This window comes from Mesoplodon bidens (assembly GCF_964165515.1).
Source record: "Mesoplodon bidens genome assembly, chromosome: 2".
In the NCBI taxonomy this organism is placed as follows: Eukaryota; Metazoa; Chordata; class Mammalia; order Artiodactyla; family Ziphiidae; genus Mesoplodon; species Mesoplodon bidens.
Window position 1 is genome coordinate 46,484,180 of NC_138177.1, and position 20,485 is coordinate 46,504,664.

Sequence of the window (20,485 nt, forward strand, 5' to 3'; positions counted from 1 at the left end):
CTTTCCACTATTCCTTTCCCCCTTCACTTTATTCTTCCGCAGTTCTCTCTCTCTCTCTCTCTCTCTCTCTCTCTCTCTCTCTCTCTGTGTGTGTGTGTGTGTGTGTGTGTGTCTCTTGAAGGGGCTCTCCACCTAAGTAATGTTTTCCAAGAATCTAGAGTCCTATACTAAATTTGATAGCGACGGACACAGACGACGCACACGTACGTTCAAAAGTGAGCTCTGCGGCTGTGTTCCCACAAAATAAATTGAAAAAAAACCGTAGTACCACAATTCTATCAGAACTCAGAGAAGGGCATTTCCCCACTTTGGGCATCCACCTTTGGAAATTCCCAAGGACATTATACAAATACACTAATTTTTTTTTTTTTCTTTTTAACAGTAACTGCAGTGAACCCTCCCACAAGCCTTAGTAAAGCTGTTCGGCTCTTAGTTTATTTCCTCTGTTTCTTTAAGACGCAAGTCGGGTGTTTTGCCCTGTTCAGAAATGGCTGCCCCTGCTTCACATGCACTGCGCATGCTTCTTGAACAGAATTTGGCGTAGAGGCAACTCAGTGACTTACGCGGCGCAAGATGTGGGGACTTGGCGGCGGGCATGACTGAACCTCCCAGCATGCTTTGCAGCCCGGCGGAGAGGCCCGACGTCTAGTGATGGGGGGCCTTTGGTGCTCTACGCCGCCAAATCGGCTGTAGAGGTTGAGGTTGAGCCCGGGGCCTGGGAATTGGACGCTCGCAGAGGGGGAGAATGGAAGCGTGGCGCTGTGTGAGGAGGGGCTACGGCCGCTGTGTGGTGGGGAGAGGCAGGTCAGTAGGGCTGGGTGGCGGGAGGGAGGAGGGAGGGGCGGGCGGCCTGGGGGCGGGCGGCCAGGGTTAACCGGGGCGGGGCGGGGTGGGGAGTGGGGGTTGGACGAGGAAGAGGGCCCGGGCCGCGGTACCGTCAGGACGGACCTCCAGAGACCCTGAGGGATAGGTAAACCCGGCGCGCAGCCGGAGGGGCGCTCGGCCCACGCGGTCCGGGGCCCCGCCGCGGAGCGCGTCGGCCATGGGCCGGGTTCGTGCTTTCCGGACCAGGTTGGCCTCAGAGTCCCGGCCCTTTTCCCCCAACCCAACCTCCGAGCCAGCCTGAGCCTCCGGGTCCCCGGCCTCCTTCCCCAACCCTGCAGCCCCCTCCGGGAGCTGCCGGTCTGCAGGGAGGGGCTGGTTTGTTGTTGTGTTGGTGCCTCTCGAACTTTAGTCACTGGAATCCCAACCTTTACGATTATTAGCAAATTCTCTTTCCACATCTATATTACTTACTGGATATTTTTCTTGAAATTGACTCACTTTTTAAAAAAGCACTTCAATAGGTGCTGCACACGTTAGCGTCTCCCTAAGCAGTATCCGTGAGATCTTGGGTTTGGTATACTGATTTTTTTTCCTAATACATTTTGAAATGGATGCTTAGATATAAAAATATTTTAAGTTTAAATGTGTACCACGCGAAACCGACTGGTGTACCACACGTGGGAAGCACAGCACTCTTATTAGTTTTTACATGAGTTATGGGGATCTGGTTTTAACTCCTGTAGTCTTGGGACTTGACAATTCAGTTCAACAATGTTTCCTGAGTACCAGCTGTGTGTCAGGCACTGTGCTAGGCACTTGGGAAGAGACCCAGATTAAAATGAATAAGAAGGCACTGGCCGTGAAGGAGCTCATCATTTTAAGAGAAAAAAAAAAAAAAAGTCTGTATAAGTAGCTACAGATATAGAGAATGTTTTGTAGTACAAGTATTGTATTTCAATACGGTAGCTTATTAAAATAGAAAATGTATGGGCAAGCCCCAAATCTCTATGGCTTTCAGAGTTGTCACAAAGCAGGATACACTACCCTTGTCATGTCTTTAAAGATTTACAATTACATTGAGTTTAGAGAACAGTTTGAAAATGTGTAAACTCAATATATGTAACAGTTAAAAAATGCTGTTAAAATGAAACAAATGTAACATATAAAAGTCAAATAACAGTTAAATACAATTTAAGCAAAATTCTTTTGGTGATAAAAGTGGACATTATTGACACTATCTTGGAAATGTACCTTTAATGAATTCTGGAGGAAAGGATATAAGTTTTTCTCAGAATCCTAGCATTTTGCCAGAAGAGTGTAGTAGAAAGAAGGTGGTGCTTGAGTTGCGTTGTTTCTTAGGAGAGCCTGAGAGCAATATATCTATTCAAAATAATAATAACACTACTTTGGAGACATTTTTCATGCTATAACCTATCATATAATTGGTATCAGATAATTGATGCTGTTGGGTTTGGAGTGTTGGTGAATTTCTAGTAAGTAATTCTCTTTCATTTCCCTCAAGGAGAAGCGTGCTTTAAAGTAAAAGAAAAAAAAAGGGAGTAGCATGGAACAATAAATTATCTACCTACTGATTAGCAAGAGAGGTACTTTTATGAGGTAGTGATAGGCTTTTGTTAGCTATAAAGATGTTTGGAAAATATAACCTTGGTATAAAAAACATGTTCAGAAGCATGTTTTTACTCCAAACCCAGGTTGGAGAGATTCACTTTAATTGTAGTCACCTTATGTGTTCTATATTTGATTTAAGTATTATGTTTGCTGTGGATTTTATTTGTCCATTGAGTTTTATTAGATGCTAGAAAGCTACTCTGAATACCGTTTGGTGATTGATTCAACACAGCTGAATTGTGCGGACTTTCAGAAGTGCATCTGGTGTTTCGGGAGGTTGGTGGATTCTATGTTAAGTGTTTAGAATACCATTCATAGTTGTTTAGGGAGAGTATTGAGATATTGCCACTAGTAGTTAAGTAATGGCTGCTTTTTCCCCCATCCTTCACAGATTTAGAAGTCAGATTTTAAATATTAGACATTACCTTCCCTTGAGGAAACATTTAGATTTTGTGTGCTACAGCTGAACAAGAAGTGGTGCCTCAAGGAGTGTATTTATTTCTTTTAGATACCCCATGTTACCCCATCACCAGAAGAGTCTGGGCAGAGACTGGACTGCACCGTGGGAGAATCTGCAAAGGTGTTGCTGGAACAGACATATTTCTAGTTGTATGAGGTGGCCTGGACATTACTCTCGTGCTCCTTACCCATACTTCAGTAGTAGGCATTTTTCACTAAATTGGAGACCACCTTGTTTGTTTGAGTCTAGAACTCAGTTTCAGTACTGGAACTGGACACCTGACAACCTGAGCCAGACATCTTTGATTCATCTCTCTAGTTACATCATGAACTCTGAGGGAGATGAGCCTTCATCAAAACGAAGAAAACACCAAGGTAAAGGTGACATTTATCTTGGTGGAGAAATAGACATAAGCCATAGAGTAATTGAAACTTTCATATTTAATCCTTAAGAAAACCTGCAGGTTTTAGAGGTGTTGGTGTTTATTTTTAGCCAGTAGTTTTCTGTTATAAAAAAGGAGATTCTTTTTTAAAATTAAGACTTTTAAAAAGAAATCTTCAATTAATTGTGTATTTCTGGCAGTAAAAATAGAAGTGACTCTACATATAGACTAAAGTTGGAAAACAATGGAGGACTAGATTCATACATTAAGTTTAATTTAAGAATAATTTTCAGATTCAGTGTTTTTGAAACAAAGGTCCTTAGACTTCTTAGAAATTGGTGGATGTATGCTTGGGAGTCCACAGAGCTATTTAAAAAAATCATGTTTTCATTTTTAATGTTAGCTTCATTGTATAAGACAAAAGAATTTCCTTAAATAGAAACAATCATAAATGAAAGCTATTTTCTTAAAGAATCAGATTTTAGCTTATTAGATTTATATTTCTCATACTGGGGTCTGTAGACATAATCTCGAGAGTCTGTGGGAAGTTTTATCTTTTAACCACATCTTATTCAACTTTGAGACACTTTTTTCTAGATATCTTGATTATTTCTATTTTTCTCATATTCTTTTTACTCTAAACAATTCACCAGGCTCTCTGTGCTGCCAGCCCAGCCCTGCCTCCAAAGTATACATGAGTTGTCTAAGTAAATTTGGAATTGTCTTTCTTACTGAGCTGTGGTTTTCAGTGAAGATCATCCCTCTGAAGATATGAAAATAGGCTGTGTGAGTGTTAATGTGTAGGAAGCTGACCTAAGTTTGTCAAAGGATGGCATTCACAGTGTCTCACCTGGAAGTCAGAGCTAGATTAGTTAGTGCTCTTTCAAGTAGAACTTCTACTACACATTTAAGTAGAAATTCTAAGCACTCAAAAGTGAAAATCTATTTGTATAGCACTTAACCACCACATGTGTTTATAAACAAAGCTTTGTTTGAATGATTAAAAGGTGTATTTAGAGACATTAAAATTAGGTTCCTAAGGACAACTCATACTTTATGAATCTAGGGCTGTATGATGACATGAGATAGCTTCTCATTCACGTATTCATTGTTCATGAGGACGACACACTCCTCTTCTGTTTAGCCTTTTGTTATAAATCAGGTGTGCTCTCAGATGGAGCGGTGGTGTAGTGACACAAGCATGGGCTTAGGAACCGCTCCCTGCTCTCATTCTGCTCCACCACTAATTGTGTGGGTTTGGACAGGTCACTGAACCTCTCTGCTCCTTGGTTTCCTAGTGTAAAATAATGCCTACTTCGAAAGCCTGTGGAGGCATGAAGTGAGATATGTCAAAGTGCCTAACACACTGTTGGCTTCATAGTAGGTACTCAGAAAATCCTGGTGTTGTTGTTTTCCCTTTAATGGACGGGGAATTACATTTACAGACTGATAAACTTTGATTGCAACCTGACTCTTTATATGTCCGTTCTTCCTAGGTATTGTGAATAAGGAAAATGCTCTTCGTTAAGCCATATTTGTGACTTCTGATATTTCACTAATACTACTTTTCAATCAAGAGAACAGCATTGCTAACTTGCCTATCACTTTAAAGTGGTATTTGAAGGATTTGTGTGACACAATTATGACCTTTTAATTAGGCACCCTAAAAACCTGATCAGGCCTATTGCTTACTTTCTTTGATTCATCTGTCTTCTCTGCTGTGATCACCTTGTTGCTCCTGACATGGAAGGTATATAAGCTTTTGTAGTGTGAATTTATGTTGTGAAGTATGTGAAGGCCAAAGACTATCCACTCTCTCAGTAGTTTTCAAATTGTCTTCCAGGGAACCCTAGCATTCAAACACATTTCTGTATGTTTATTAAAAGTAAATGTGGTCAGGATAAGACGTGTTTACCCCATCATCCCAGCTCCAGTCCCAACATACCAGGGACTGATGGTCATAATGTGAAAAGTAATGCCAAAGGGTTATACAAGCTGTAAAAGTCTGAAAGCCACTGTATTAATTTGATAATCTGATGGTCTCAGTTATTTAAAAAATGGAATTGCAAAAAGACTTGGTTACAAACTCTTAATTGCCAGGACTATACAAATTTTAATGCTTTTATATGCCTTTATATATACATATTCTACAAGAAAGTATGAATGATTTTTTTAGACTTTCATCTTTCATATTTTAATGCAATGGTGCCATCAGGGTAGTGCTGTAAGTTTGTGATGGTAGCTTACATTTTGTTTGTATGACTAGAGCCCTTTCCATCTCGTATACATATAAAGACTTAATGATTTGTGGCTAAAACCATAGACAGTCCCCAGTTTATGAATGAATTGTGTTCTAGATAATCAGTTCTTAAGAATCAGTTCTGTTTTCCTCATAGAAGCTGTGTTATAAATCTCAGGGTAGTTGTGTGGAGTCAGTATAATTTGCTTTAGTTGTGGCCTTTAGGGGTAGGATTCTCCATTTTCAGTGAAGGATAAGGAAGGGGATAGCTTCCTTCTCTTTCCTGGGCATAGGACAAGCTCTAGGCTAAATTATGTAATAGTTGAACGCTTTTGTTTAGTTTGGTTTTCTTTCCTTCCACCATTTTTTCTTAACCTTTCTCCTCAGGCTCCTAGTACCTTCGTGGTATCATAATTCCAACTCCCCTGTTCCACCCAGACCTCACTATTCATAAAAATTACCTTCCTCTTCTGTCCTCTGGTCAAAATTCCTATTCCCTCAGTGCAGCAGATATCAGCATTTAGATTTTGAGGGAAGAAACCTGATTAAAGTCAATTTACCAGAGTATATTTTAAAATTTTTACTTCACTGGCATTTTTATAGAGCGTACTGACACTTTTTTTCTTCCAGTTTTATTGAGATATAATTGACATATCAGCCCTGTATAAGCTTAGGTTGTACAGCATAATGATTTGACTTACATACATCATGAAATGATTATCACAATAAGTTTTGTGAACATCCGTCATTCCACAGAGACACAAAAGTAAAGAAATACTCTTCCCTGTGATGAGGACGCTTAGGATTTACTCTCTTAACAGTTTTCCTATAGAACACACCACAGTGCTCATTACATTGATCATGTTGTACATCATATCCCTAGTATTTATTCATCTTATAACTGGAGGCTTGTACCTTTTGACTGCCCTCAACCAGTTCCCCCTCCCCACTAGAGTGTGTTGATATTCTGACTGTAAATATACCATCATTGTAGAAGATTTGGAAAAATCTACCACAATCCTTCCTCTCAGAGACAATTACTCTTAAAAACAGTGGTATGTCTCCCTTTAGTCTTTTTTCCCCCATATATAAAATATTTTTCTTCAATTTAATTTTTAATTGGTGAAATCTTAGGGATTGTCATCCAGTGAAGTGCAAACCTTCTTTCAGGAAAAGGGAGATATTCTAGGGCTCAGATTTTTTTCATATCATCTAATCATGCTCAAAAGTCCATCTTCAAATCTTTTTGTTTCCCAAGTTCATCCCATTTCTTGTTTTTCCTTTCTTTTGAGCTTATAGATTCTCTAAAATGTTCCACATTTTTTTTATGGCTTCCATGGCAGTAAGAGTATCCTCTTTAATGGTGGGGTGAGGAAGACAAGATCAAAGGGGGGTGTGTGTCTGTGTATATATACATATATATAAACATATATACTTAGTGGCGTGTGTATCTATAGTGATACACATATATATATATATTTACTTTTAGTAGTCATTTCTAAGTCAAAGACTGCCTATAATTGCAAAATCTCATGCTATTTGATCCTCTTCTCATCACTTTATCAGGGTACATGGTGTCTTTGCAGAATATAAACTATCACACATTCCTGGTTGCTGCATGCTAGGTTTGTCAGTCAGGCATCATGATTTACTAGCATTCTGTAGCTGTATTACATTTAACTTTTGCTTTGGTGTGCATTAAAAATATTTCTTTTGCTTATTTTGTTTGCATTCTTCCAGTAAATACTGCTTCCATTTATTGTCATTATATACCCTTCATTCATGTCTAAACCAGATTTCTCAGATGAATTGTTTCTGGAACTTAGTTAAGCATTTGATGATCTTATCATACTAATAGGTGATAAAATACAATGTGAAATCACCTTACTGAAAGGCCAGCTGTGACATACATATTATCATGGTTATGAAGTTGCTGAGCATGTCTGCGGCAGAGCCACTTCGTAACCATGGGGAAGTGAGAAACCGTGACCCCAATACAGTCAGTTTTATTAACACACACTCTCAGCCTCCAAAAGACTTGCTAGACCCTTTTAAACTGTTTTGTACCTCTTGGTCAGTCAGTGTATCATTTTACTGCCTTTGTAGTCAATTTGATGACAACTTCTAGTTATTGAGTACTACATTGCCATTTCCTAGGGAAAAACATTCTGTTCATTGCCTATAGGAATGTTTAAAAGGCAAGAAAATACTTATATACAGGAAAAATATGATCCGTTTTTAATTAATTCTTTGTATTTTATCTAATATATTTTAACAGGCACAATAAAACGGCATTGGGAATATATATGTAACCATAATAAAGAAGAAACGAAGATCCTAGGAGACAAAAATGATGACCCCATATGTGGAGACAGTGAGAACAAGTTTGACTTTTCAGTGATGTCCTATAATATACTTTCTCAAGATTTATTGGAAGACAATTCACACCTTTATAAACACTGCCAGCGGCCAGTATTACACTGGAGTTTTAGGTTTCCCAATATTCTGAAAGAAATTAAACACTTTGATGCAGACGTAAGTACAAAATATCATCAAAATTCTTCACATAAGGAAGAGTTGGATTCATTTCTGAACTAAATGGTTTTATCCCTTTTGTTTGTAGGGTAAGAAGGGAAGACATTAAATATAGTGATGAGGGAATTCCCTGGCGGTCCAGTTGTTAGGACTCTGCACTTTCACTGCCAAGGGCCTGGTCTGGGAACTAAGATCCCACAAGCCACAGCATGGCCCAAAAATAAATAATATATAAATATAGCGATGGAACAGTTTTTAACAAGGTATCATAACTTTGGAGGAATAACTTGCTAATGGTTGTTGATATAAATAATTATATAATGTTTCAAATAAGATCCAAAAAGTTTTAAGTGTCAATCAGTTTTGAGACAGGGACTGGCACCATATTAAGTATTCAGTAAATATTTCCTTTGATTCAAAATTTAAATAATTCGTGCAAAAATTTATTTAGATGATAGCATTCGAAAAATTACCTCTTAAGAAAGGACTAGGGGCTTCCCTGGTGGGGAATCCGCCTGCCAATGGATTAAGAATCCGCCTGCCAATGCAGGAGACACGGGTTCAAGCCCTGGCCTGGGAAGATCCCACATGCCGTGGAGCAACTAAGCCCGTGGCCACAACTGCTGAGCCCACATGCCACAACTACTGAGCCCATGTGCCACAACTACTGAAGCCTGCGCACCTAGAGCCCATGCTCCACAACAAAAGAAGCCACAGCAGTAAATTCGTGCACCACAATGAAGAGTAGCCCCTGCTCGCCGCAACTAGAGAAAAGCCTGTGTGCAGCAATGAAGACCCAGTGCAGCCAAAAATAAATAAAATAAATTTTTTAAAAAAAGGACTAGAAGCATTTAGTACTAATAAACATGTAAATTCAGGAAAAATATTCCAACATATAAATTATAAGTATTTCCTTTGGTAAATACCAGTTTTGGATAATAAGAGGGCTTCATGTGATTAAAGGTCAGGGTTTTGGGGACTGATCAAATTTGGAGACATTAATTTGATCTATACATTACAAGAAAAAAAATTTTTTATTTCAGCTTTCATCAGGTTTTTAGAATTTTAGAAACCTATTTTTAAAGACAAAAGCACCAGAAAATTCATATTTGCATTTTTTTGTTTTAATTCAAGCCATTTTTTTTCTTTTAAGGTACTTTGTTTGCAAGAAGTGCAAGAAGATCATTATGGAACAGAGATCAGGCCAAGTTTGGAATCATTGGGTACAGTATAACTTTTACTTTAGCCAGATTTACTTAATGGGTTGTTAAAGTATAACTTGCTAATAACAAAGATGTGTGGTGTATTTGGACCAGAAATCTTAATTTTGGAAAAACTTAATATGCATTTCAGAAGGTCAGGAAAACATTGAGGTATATCAAATGGGACCTTTTGTGTTAATACATAATTTTAATTCGGATGGAAAGGTATGCAAGAATCTCTTAATAGCTTCCTTTCCAGGAGTTGCTTTGCCTACTCCCAGAGCCCTAAGATTCTGAGTTCCGTGAGATCAGGGACCATCGTGTCTAGTTCATCATCATATAATTCCAGGGTCCACCGTGTGTAATGGGTAGAAGCTGAAAATCTGTTTGGTGAGTGAATACCTCTAGAAACAGGTTGTCTGTTTGAGAAATGCTGCCTACTTCGCATTCATTCATGCAGCAAATATTGATATTTTTTGAGTGCCTACTGTACACCATGCACTGTTCTAGGCAGTGGGGATATAGCAGTAAGCAAAACAGGCAACAATCTCTGCCCTTGGGGAGCATACATTCTAGTGGAGAAAGGCCAAGAATAAACTGAACAAACAAGTAAATAGTGCCTTAGGTAATGGTAGTTTTCTGGAGAAAAGCAAATGGGTCAGGTTTCAGTTTTAAACAAAATGATCAGAGAAGGTAACATTTGAGTAAAGACAAAGGAGGTGAAGGAACAAGCCATGGCTAGAGCTTTCCAGGTAGTGGAGATAGCAAAGGAAAGGCGCTGAGGTTGGAGTGCCTTAAGGCAAGTGAAGCTGCTGTGTGTGGAGTGGAGCAAGCGGGGAAGAATTAGAGGCAAAAAGGTGAGAGATACGGGGTTGGGGGTGGTGGTGAGGGGGCAGATTACTATAAGGCCTCACTGTCTTTGTCATGACTCTGACTTTTGTTAGGATGGAAATGAGAATGTGATACTGTACATGTATGTAACCCTGAAGTCTGCCAGTAAAAAAATCTATTTGACCCAGTCTCAGACTTTTTTGATTCTAACACTTATTAACATCCTACATTACTAGTGTTTTGCAGAATACACTTTGGTAAACGTTGTTCAAAAAATTAGGAGAACTGTGTTTTGCCATATATATAATTTTTTGTGTGTGTGGCAAAACACAGCTCTTCTAATACTTATATATATAAAAAACCAGCCATCTTCATTTAAAATTTTTTTCTTTCCTTTAGGTTATCACTGTGAATACAAGATGCGGACAGGAAGGAAACCTGATGGCTGTGCCATTTGCTTCAAACATTCCAAATTTTCCCTCTTATCAGTGAACCCAGTGGAATTCTACCGCCGTGATGTTCCTCTATTGGACAGAGACAATGTTGGATTAGTGTTACTCTTGCAGCCCAAAATCCCAAGTGCTGCCTCCCCTGCGATCTGTGTGGCTAACACACATCTGTTGTATAACCCAAGGCGAGGTGATATTAAACTGACCCAACTGGCAATGCTTCTGGCAGAGATTTCCAGTGTTGCCCATCAGAAAGATGGCAGCTTCTGCCCCATTGTTATGTGTGGTGACTTTAATTCTGTTCCTGGTTCTCCACTGTATAGTTTTATAAAGGAAGGGAAATTGAATTATGAAGGACTTGCCATAGGAAAGGTACGTGCTTGTTTCCTCATCATTAGGAGGTGGACTTAGTCTCTCTCTTCGTTGTAAAGTAAGGATAGTCATCACAGGGCTGTTTGAAAACCTTGATGAGTCAGTACCCTCACTTTACCAACCTGTGATGATGAGCTACAGCTACTGATAAGTAATTATTTTACTTGACTGAATTTGACCTATTGAATTTCCATCTATTTGTGGCAACATTCTGCTTGGAGGAATTGACAGGCAGTAAAAAATTCAGAATGGGGGAGGAGAAGAAAAATGAAAGCATTGACAGACATGAGTACTGCATAAATAAGGAATTACTTACAAGGTGGCAGAATAGAATTTTGAATGCTGGATGTGGGCAATATAGTTGGCAAAACAGTAATTTAGTATTTATTTATTATATAAGTTTCCCTTTATACAGTGATAAATATTTTAATTCTTTAGCTGAGTAATTTATCCCATGTTTTTATTTTAAGTGTACTTTCTTTTGCTTACTTTAGATAATTTCATCTTCGGTATATTTAACCAAAATAAACTCTCCACCACTGAGTTTTGAATGATAGTTTGAAATTTTATAAGAGTTGATCTCTCTTAGTATTTTATGTAAAAGGAAATATATTGCAGGTAGTAAAAAAGGAGGAACAGTATTAGTCCAAAACTATAGATCGTTTAGATTTCCAAATTAGACAAAAACATGCATAGGAAAAGATTGCCATTTACATGTAAATAATAAGTGCTTTCTGAACTGTATTTGAACAAGATTTTATTATCACAAATAATCAATGTAATGAATAAAGGGTAATATTTACCATTCTTGGATTCCCTTTTATCTAAGAAATAAACTTTTCAGTACACAAACTATTTAAAATCTATTCACCTAAGATACCTGTTGAAATTTTGTTTAGGTATCTGGCCAGGAACAGTCTTCACGGGGACAAAGAATTTTATCTATTCCAATTTGGCCCCCAAACCTAGGTATCTCACAGAACTGTGTGTATGAGGTACAGCAGGTACCAAAAGTAGAAAAGACAGGTAAGTGTTTGCAATACATTTTGGCAGTCTTCTTGATAATAGTGTTCCATTTGAAGACATAAAACTAAATTTTTAAAGGGATAACATCTCAGTGATGAATATTCATATATAAAAGCATATAGTTGTTTGCTTATTCCTTTTTTTTAAGAGCTCTAAATTTACCTTTTTAAAATTCAGCTTCCAAAATTATCTTTGCGTGAATTACTTGCATGTTGCTTTGGAAATGTTTGTGTTTTATTTTTGCTAATTCTGGAGATCATCAAAACATAGATACGAGAATGAACCATTTAACTAGGCATCTATCTAAACTAGATATGTCTTAAATATTGTTCCTAGAGTAAAAGGACTATACTAAGGCAAGCTAGAACAAAACAATACATTGATAGTATAAATATATTTCTCTTTGTTCTTACAGACAGTGATCTGACACAGACACAGCTGGACAAAACAGAGGTCCTAGTAACAGCTGAAAAGTGAGTTTTGGAAAGCAACAATAGACATTTGCTGACTTTAGTTGAGTAAAGAAATCATTTCTCAAAAATCACTTGGATGAAAAATGAAGTTGATGTTATTTTATGATGGTGAAGAATGCTGGCTCTGAAGTGAAGTAGACCTGAGTTCCAACCTTGACCTTGCTACTTTTTAGCTGTGTGATTTTTGAGCAAGAAATTTAACATCTCTAAGGTTCAGTTTCTTTATCTATAATTTGGGTTGTTGTGAAGATTAGATGAGACAAAGCATGTAAAGCTCAGTGTTTGACATACAATAGTAAGTGCTTAAGCACTGCTGTTTATAGAAGCAGCTTGTCCACGGACCTGAACAGGCTAGTAAATTTATTATCTTTGAAATTTATTGCTATTACATATTTAAACAAAGGTCAAGATCACAGAAAAATATCTTTCAGGTTTCAAGAGGACCTTTAGCCTCCTTTGACTTACTGGATCTTGAAACAAATCTATAGGAGAATTGATCCAAAAGAATATGTCTGTAGAAAAGACAATTACTTATACCGTATCTCTTAAACTACAGGAAAAGGTCATCAGAGGTAGCTGGGTGAAGATGCCTGGATTTCTTTTTATTAAAGAATCATGAATCTTTAGGGCTGTGGTTGAGAAACAGATGTATATTAATACAACAGGGTGGAGACTTAAATCTTGTCTCTTGGGAGATTCTTGAAATGTCTTGATTGTTTCATATTGTGGCTCTTTTATAGCTTTGACTTTCGTTTAACATTTAAATTTTGGGACCACCTCTCATTCTCTTTATCTGCTTTCTCCTCAGTCTTATTTTATTTTGTATATCTTGTTTTGGGAAAATTTCTCATATATAAGAATTAGTAAGAAAGCAATTTTTTTGAATTTTTGAAAAAGAATATATAAAAATCTGTGATTAAAACTTTCAAAGTAAAAACTTCCCTGAGTAAGATTAATAAAAAGGTTACTCTTACTAACAAATACTTAGTTTTGAGTAATTCTAAAATCTTTTTATAACAAAATGGGGTATAAGAAAAGATACTTTTAAGTATCTATATAAATACAGTGTGTGTATACACATAGCTTTTATCTGTAAACTGAAATGTTGGTAGTAAGATAACAGTTTGCAGGAGACCTATTTTACATTTAAAAATATTGTAAATATAAGTCCTTAGACATAAAAAGTTGCTAAAACTTGGAAGTAGAGCATCTTGAAGCAATTACCTTTGCTTATTGACATATGAGCTCTTTAAAAGCAGAGCAACATCTTTATTTGTGTATTCTCAGTGCATAAGATGAGATAGTGCCTGGGACTTAGTACATGCTTGGTAAATGTTTGTTGGGTGAATTTAAAAAAAGGTTTTTTTAAATTTTGTTTTCTTTTGTGACATAAAAGATCCTTAAAATTCATGATGTGTTAGTAGGAAATGATTTTTAAACCTTTTACCCATAACATTATGTGTATTTGTAGTGTGGGGTAAATGTAAACCATAATAGAAGCTGTTTTAAGATACAGTATGGGGAATTCCCTGGCGGTCTGGTGGTTAGGACTCCACACTCTCAGAGGGCCCAGGTTCAATCCCTGGTCTAAGGTCCCGCAAGCCGTGCAGTGCAGCCAAAAAAAACCAGATGCAGTACAGAATTATCTCATATACCATACCAAGAACAGTCATGGTAAAATATAACCCCTCTGACATCAGAAGTCTGTTAGTTCTAAATAGCATTCCTAAAGGCCACTAATTTTCCTTCTTAAAAACAACAAAAAACTTATAAATTGTTTAAGAATATGTGTTCATTCACAAGTGAAGGCTCTCAAATATGTTATAATTAATTTTAAAAGTCACATTAGGGCTTCCCTGGTGGCACAGTGGTTGAGAGTCCGCCTGCCGATGCAGGGGACGTGGGTTCGTGCCCTGGTCCAGGGGGATCCCACATGCCGTGGAGGGGCTGGGCCCGTGAGCCAAGGCCGCTGAGCCTGCGCGTCCGGAGCCTGTGCTCCGTAACGGGAGAGGCCACAACAGTGAGAGGCCCGCATACCGCAAAAAAAAAAAAAAAGGCACAGTAGTCGGTTAAGTATTGAGCTCCCCACTTGCACCCCACCCCATGTATCACAGCTCTGTTAATGGGTTTTGGATATCACTGCATGAATAAAGGAATGTAAAATTGTGATATGGTCTATTTAAATAAAGCTTGTCCTAATGTCTGGTTTTGTCTGGAAATGAAGTGAAAAAGTGGTTTAAATAGGAGGAATTATAAAAATCATGAAGAACTTGATGGATGCTAAATAATTTTTCTTTTCAATTTAGATTATCTTCAAAGTTACAGCACCATTTCAGCTTGTCATCTGTTTATTCACATTATTTTCCTGACACTGGAATTCCAGAAGTGACCACCTGTCATTCCCGCAGTGCCATAACTGTGGATTATATTTTCTATTCTGCTGAAAAGGAAGGTGTTGCTGGGCAGCCAGGTAAAGAATGCATGTAATCTTAAATTCTGCTTGAGAACAAAGTAACTAAAACTTCAGGGCTAAAGTTGAGAAAGCTAGCTCAACATCTAGATGTTTAGATTTCGAAATTAAAAATACTTTTAAATTGGTAATATATTTGGCAGATTGGTGATATATTTGAGTAAATCAGTTTATCACCTGCAAAAGTTGGAGGCAGTAGAACACCTCAAAGCAAATTATGACCCAAGAATTATATCCTCAGCTCTATCCTCCAGTCCCAGTCAGCTTCTGAGGTAGAGCACAGATCTTTCATATCGCCCTTTGGTTTTACTCTCCATACATTTATGTTTTTCTTGTGACAGCAACATCATACAGTTTTGTACTTAAATTTTACTGAAGTATGCTGCCTTCATTGTAGGGCCTTGCTTTTACTGCCAACAATTGACAGTTTTGTCATGTTGAGCCTGGAATATTGGTTCTTCCTGGAAAGAGAAGTCTATAATATATGTGTTTTCAAAAAGCAAAGGTGAGGCTCCCCTGGTGGTGCAGTGGTTGAGAGTCCGCCTGCTGATGCAGGGGACGTGGGTTCGTGCCCTGGTTCGGGAAGATCCCACATGCTGCGGAGCGGCTGGGCCCGTGAGCCATGGCCGCTGAGCCTGCGCGTCCGGAGGCTGTGCTCCGCGACGGGAGAGGCCACAACAGTAAGAGGCCCGTGTACTGCAAAAAAAAAAAAAAAAAAAAAAAAAAAGCAAAGGTGATAACACACTCTTCTTTGTATGATTCAATGAAAACAAGGTTTTATTTATTTATTTTTTTTTTCCGGTATGCGGCCTCTCACTGTTGTGGCCTCTCCCGTTGCGGAGCACAGGCTCCGGACGCGCAGGCTTAGCGGCCATGGCTCACGGGCCTAGCCACTCTGCGGCATGTGGGATCTTCCCGGACCGGCGGCAGGCGGACTCTCAACCACTGCGCCACCAGGGAAGCCCAAGATTTTAAATACTAATCAGAGGACTTAACATGGAGAAGGAAGTGCCATTTAAAGTAACTGGAAGTCAAAAATACATTCAGAAAACTGAAAATCCTAAATGTGGGCAGCTATTTTGTTTTTCCTGATTTTCCCCTTTTTTCTTTTCCTTTTTCTTTTTTCAGTGCTACTTTTCTTTTCCCATCTGTTTGTTTGTTTTCTCCTTCACAAGGGTAACCTCACTAGTAACATTCAGGAGGTGGTTTACTCCTCTCTGCTAGATCAACTCTGCAAAATAAGCTTGCTTTGAATTTGTAATAAGGTTCTGGTAGTTGTCATACTGAAGAACACTCACTAGGTGGCGGAAGTGTGCCATGGACCAGCATCACTAATGTTGACATTAAGAGCACATCCTCTTTCCATGGGTACTGAGTCTCTGGGACCAAACTATACTAACTTATTCTGCAGTCACCTCATAAATGTCCTACTCAGATGTGGCTTGGTCTGATTTTATACAACTACAGAAAGGTTGATGGGTGAATTTCTTAGGTAGTTGTCAATCTCAAATTATTCTTAACATCTTATGTGTTGCATTGATATTTTCTTCTAAAGATTATTTGCAGAAGTTGGAATGGAAAAAAAATCTGAAATAGAAAAAAACAAGCATCTGAAACTTGTTTGTTAGAGAATTATAATTAGGTTATGTCACAATAAAAATTTAACCATATTCTAAAAACTGTTTCATATTAGACTTCCAGAAGGGTGTCAAGCTATATATCATTGTTGTTTTCTTTTTTTTCTTTTTTTTTTTTTTTGCGGTACGCGGGCCTCTCACTGTTGTGGCCTCTCCCGTTGCGGAGCACAGGCTCCGGATGCGCAGGCCCAGCGGCCACGGCTCACGGGCCCAGCCGCTCCGCGGCATATGGGATCCTCCCAGACCGGGGCACGAACCCGTATCCCCTGCATCGGCAGGCGGACTCTCAACCACTGCGCCACCAGGGAGGCCCATCATTGTTGTTTTAAAAGAAAAAAAGAAGATTGGTATGATTTACAGTAACCTGTTGTTTCACTAAATATGTATATGTTTCTTTAATGTAGGAGCCGAAGTTGCTTTGGTTGGTGGCTTGAAACTTCTAGCTAGACTGTCACTTCTTACAGAACAAGACTTATGGACTGTTAATGGACTTCCAAACGAAAATAACTCTTCGGATCATCTGCCTTTATTGGCTAAATTCAGACTTGAGCTCTGACTCTTTTTTTTTTTTGCGGTACGCGGGCCTCTCACTGTTGTGGCCTCTCCCGTTGCGGAGCACAGGCTCCGGATGCGCAGGCTCAGCAGCCATGGCTCACGGGCCCAGCCGCTCCGCGACATGTGGGATCTTCCTGGACTGGGGCACGAAGCCACGTCCCCTGCATCGGCAGGCGGACCCTCAACCACTGAGCCACCAGGGAAGCCCCTGACTCCTCTTTGATTACATATATACTGTGCTTTCCCATTTATGTTCTTTTTCAAAGAATGTAAAGTTCTTAAGAGTTTGCATGTTACTTATTTTTACGCTATGGAATTTCTGAAGAGGTTATGTTAAATGCTTGAAACAGGTAGCAGAAGAAACAAGTTTACAACAATTTTCTTTTTTCGATAATGAAAAAATATTTTCCTGACAAGTGAGATCTAAACGCTCTTTATTGTAAAAGAGTTGTAAATATTTATTCTAAATTCCAGTAAATTTGACAGTGATTTTTAAATATAGTGCAGTTTCTTTAGTCCTCTTAGTAAAGAATTTCATTTCATGTTTTTGGCAAGCTTTACAGTGGATCCAAAATATCTTTGAGTTCTTACAAACCACAACTCATTTCCCTTGCAGAGGCCCGATATCATCATGAGGATCATATGTTTGCTGAGTCCTAAGTAGTTCATCTCAGAAATCATCAGGTTCACAAGTGTCCAACCAACCATTGTAGTTTGTTTTTGAGGGGGCTCAGTAATGCTTTTTAAAATTGTACAAATTGCTTAATTCATCTTATTACTATCCTGAGCCATGTAATATACCTGCATTTTATTGGGGAAATATAGGTCACCATAACTAGTAGGATGAAGTGCTTTACACAAGCCCACTTTCCATCCTGTCATAGACCATTGCAGGATACCTAGGAGAGGCAGAGATTGGGGTTATACCTTGTGTTTCCCTAGTAAGTTTTTTTTTTTATATATTCAGTTTCAAGAAAAGATCCCTGGATTCGGAAAGATATTTTATTTTACTTAACTAATCCTGTAGAAATTTATTTTATTAGGAAACGTATTTGGAACAAAGTGGCAGCTATAAGGTTATTTTTATTTTGCCTTAGAAATAAGAGGAAGCCAGCAAAACTCTAGAGAGATATCAGCTTGGAGACATAATGCTCGTAAGTAGTAACTTTAACTGTTTTGTGTTGTTGTGGTTTAACTGTCGTTTTGTTTCTAAAATGTTTTATCATGATGCAGCAGTGTGAGATGATGCTGATTTTTTTTATAAAGTGGTGAAGAGCAGGCCTAAAAAATGCTGTAGTTGGCTCTGTATAAGTGTTTGAATCAAAAAATTTTAAACATAATTGAAAATTTTCTCTTTTTTAGACATTGGGATCAAAGAATTATGTGCATTTTTACTAAGTAGTAATTTTATACTGAATTATACAAGTTTTTACAGTGGGTTTTCTTAATAGAATACTTCATCTTAAATTAGAAAGCAGCAGCTACTTTATAGTCTTGGACTTTAAAAGTTTTTCTACTAAAGTATTTACTACAATTTTTAAAAAATAAACCAGATAAATACCCCCAAAAGGCATGTGGGTTACAAGGATTTGCCTAGTAAAAATTATAGCGATAAGCAAGTACTTTTAACTGTTTAATGTCTCGCTTTCTCTCACAGTATTAACTATAGTTCTAGGATTTTCATTTCGTAGTAACAGTTTTCAGAAGATTGTATGTTCTAATTAGCAGATATTGTCATCATCAAATAATAACAGCACATAGTATATTTATCCCCTTTTAGTATTGGGGAAAGAAAAATGAAGGTTCATTGATTACTACTTTGTGTTGTGTGAATTTATTAACTAACTTTATATATAGGTATTGTTGATAAACATCCCTGAAAACCTCTATGAAAACTTAATTTTTTGTATCCTGATTAATATATTGTGATTTTAGGCCCTTTTCATGCGCTTCAATTTTATGGAGTTAATCCATAAAATTGCTCTCTACTTTAGCTTATAGAATGAAGTATTATTTTGTGTACTGGAGGCCAAAGGGTCCATGTAACATCATAGCTTTTTAAAGCTCCACTAGGGACTTCTCTGGTGGTGCAGTGGTTGAGAATCCACCTGCCAATGCAGGGGACATGGGTTCAGTCCCTGGTCCGGAAGATCCCATATGCGGCGGAGCACCTAAGCCTGTGTGCCACAACTACTGAGCGTGCGAGCCACAACTACTGAAGCCTGTGCGCCTAGAGCCCGTGCTCCACAACAAGAGAAGCCACTGCAGTGAGAAGCCACTGCAGTGAGAAGCCTGCACACTGCAACGAAGAGTAGCCCCCACTTGCTGCAACTAGAGAAAGCCTGTGCACAGCAACGAAGACCCAGTGCAGCCAAAAATAAATTTATAAAAAATAAATAAAAGCTCCACTAAAATTAACGTCCATTTGTCTTTACTTTTTTTGGTCCAAAGAGTTAATAACTCTGTTGGATCCTTGTATTTATCTGCCAAACTTAAATTAATTTAAATTTGGTTAATTGCTGAAACCAAATCTCCCAGTCTCAAGCGCTATGCTGTCCAAGTGTGTGTGTGTGTGTGGTTTTTTGTTGGGTTTTTTTTTTTGGCCGCACCCTGCGACTTGCGGGATCTTAGTTCCCTGACCAGGGATTGAACCTGGGCCATGGCAGTGAAAGCAGAGTCCTAACCCCTGGACCTCCAGGGAACTCCCTGTGCTATTTAAGTTTTAAATGGAAAGGGATATATTGTGGAGTAATGAAATTTTGGCTTTACTGTAGCTTTTGCTATCAGTATACATGTTTGAAATCATCTTTTTTGGAATTTAGCAGCTGTATGCTTTTAACCCTTTGCTTTCATAAAAAAAAAAACTAAGATCCAGAGAGTTCAAGGGGTTGGAGAAACATTCACGTCAAGTCATTTGCACTTTTTCCCTGTAAGTTACCTAATATATTATTGTACTAGTACATCTGTGCCTGAAGATTTTGTAGTAGATGTACTAAGCTGTGTAATTGACTTGTTGCCTCTTCTAAACTGTTTCATTACCCTTTTCAGCCTTTATTACTTAGGGTGATACCAAAATATAAGTGAATTAAGATACACCAAAATAGAGTGATGTTTAACACAGAGTCTGAAAATTGTGAACGACAACAAGGGTGAGAGAGTGATAAATTAGTTTACTAGGACAAATATGTAATAAGAGGAATAAGAAAAAAATCACACCATTTATATTTTTAGAAGGAAAACAATCCTTGAGTTTCCAGGATGGTTTTATTAAAGTCCCATGCTGTGTATAAACATACAAATGATGAGAAAAACATTAACTTGAAACATGCACTTATCTGGCATTCCCTAAAATACCATTATACAAGTTTTCATTTACTTAGAAAAATACCCACTAAAACAA

General features: G+C 38.1%; 1 protein-coding gene across 10 annotated transcripts; it reads left to right on the forward strand.

Annotated features, from left to right (window-relative positions):
* The first annotated feature begins 570 nt into the window (after positions 1–570).
* ANGEL2 (angel homolog 2) lies at positions 571–19,592 on the forward strand. 10 transcript variants are annotated; one of them, XR_014014461.1, is made up of 11 exons: positions 916–1,071; positions 2,639–2,730; positions 2,963–3,288; positions 7,814–8,070; positions 9,224–9,293; positions 10,503–10,924; positions 11,824–11,950; positions 12,366–12,423; positions 14,730–14,893; positions 16,935–18,239; positions 19,150–19,566. XR_014014461.1 is itself a non-coding variant. In XM_081223535.1 (10 exons), exons 2-10 carry the CDS (start codon positions 2,639–2,641, stop codon positions 17,084–17,086), a joined length of 1,668 nt encoding a protein of 555 aa, XP_081079661.1. In that variant the 5' UTR covers positions 916–1,071; positions 2,630–2,638; the 3' UTR covers positions 17,087–19,590. The 10 variants fall into 10 exon arrangements, 9 of the variants coding, with proteins under 9 accessions (XP_081079663.1, XP_081079660.1, XP_081079665.1 ...); XM_081223535.1 differs by having other exon boundaries at positions 2,630–2,730; positions 16,935–19,590; XM_081223533.1 differs by having other exon boundaries at positions 16,935–19,590.
* Positions 19,593–20,485: the final 893 nt, after the last annotated feature.

Excerpts from the sequence above, each read along its gene's own strand:
- ANGEL2 (XM_081223535.1), top strand. The coding sequence starts at position 2,639 with ATGCTAGAAAGCTACTCTGAATACCGTTTGGTGATTGATTCAACACAG. Across the intron at positions 10,925-11,823 it reads AAGGACTTGCCATAGGAAAG|GTATCTGGCCAGGAACAGTC; the intron begins GTACGTGCTTGT and ends AATTTTGTTTAG. Across the intron at positions 11,951-12,365 it reads ACCAAAAGTAGAAAAGACAG|ACAGTGATCTGACACAGACA; the intron begins GTAAGTGTTTGC and ends TTGTTCTTACAG.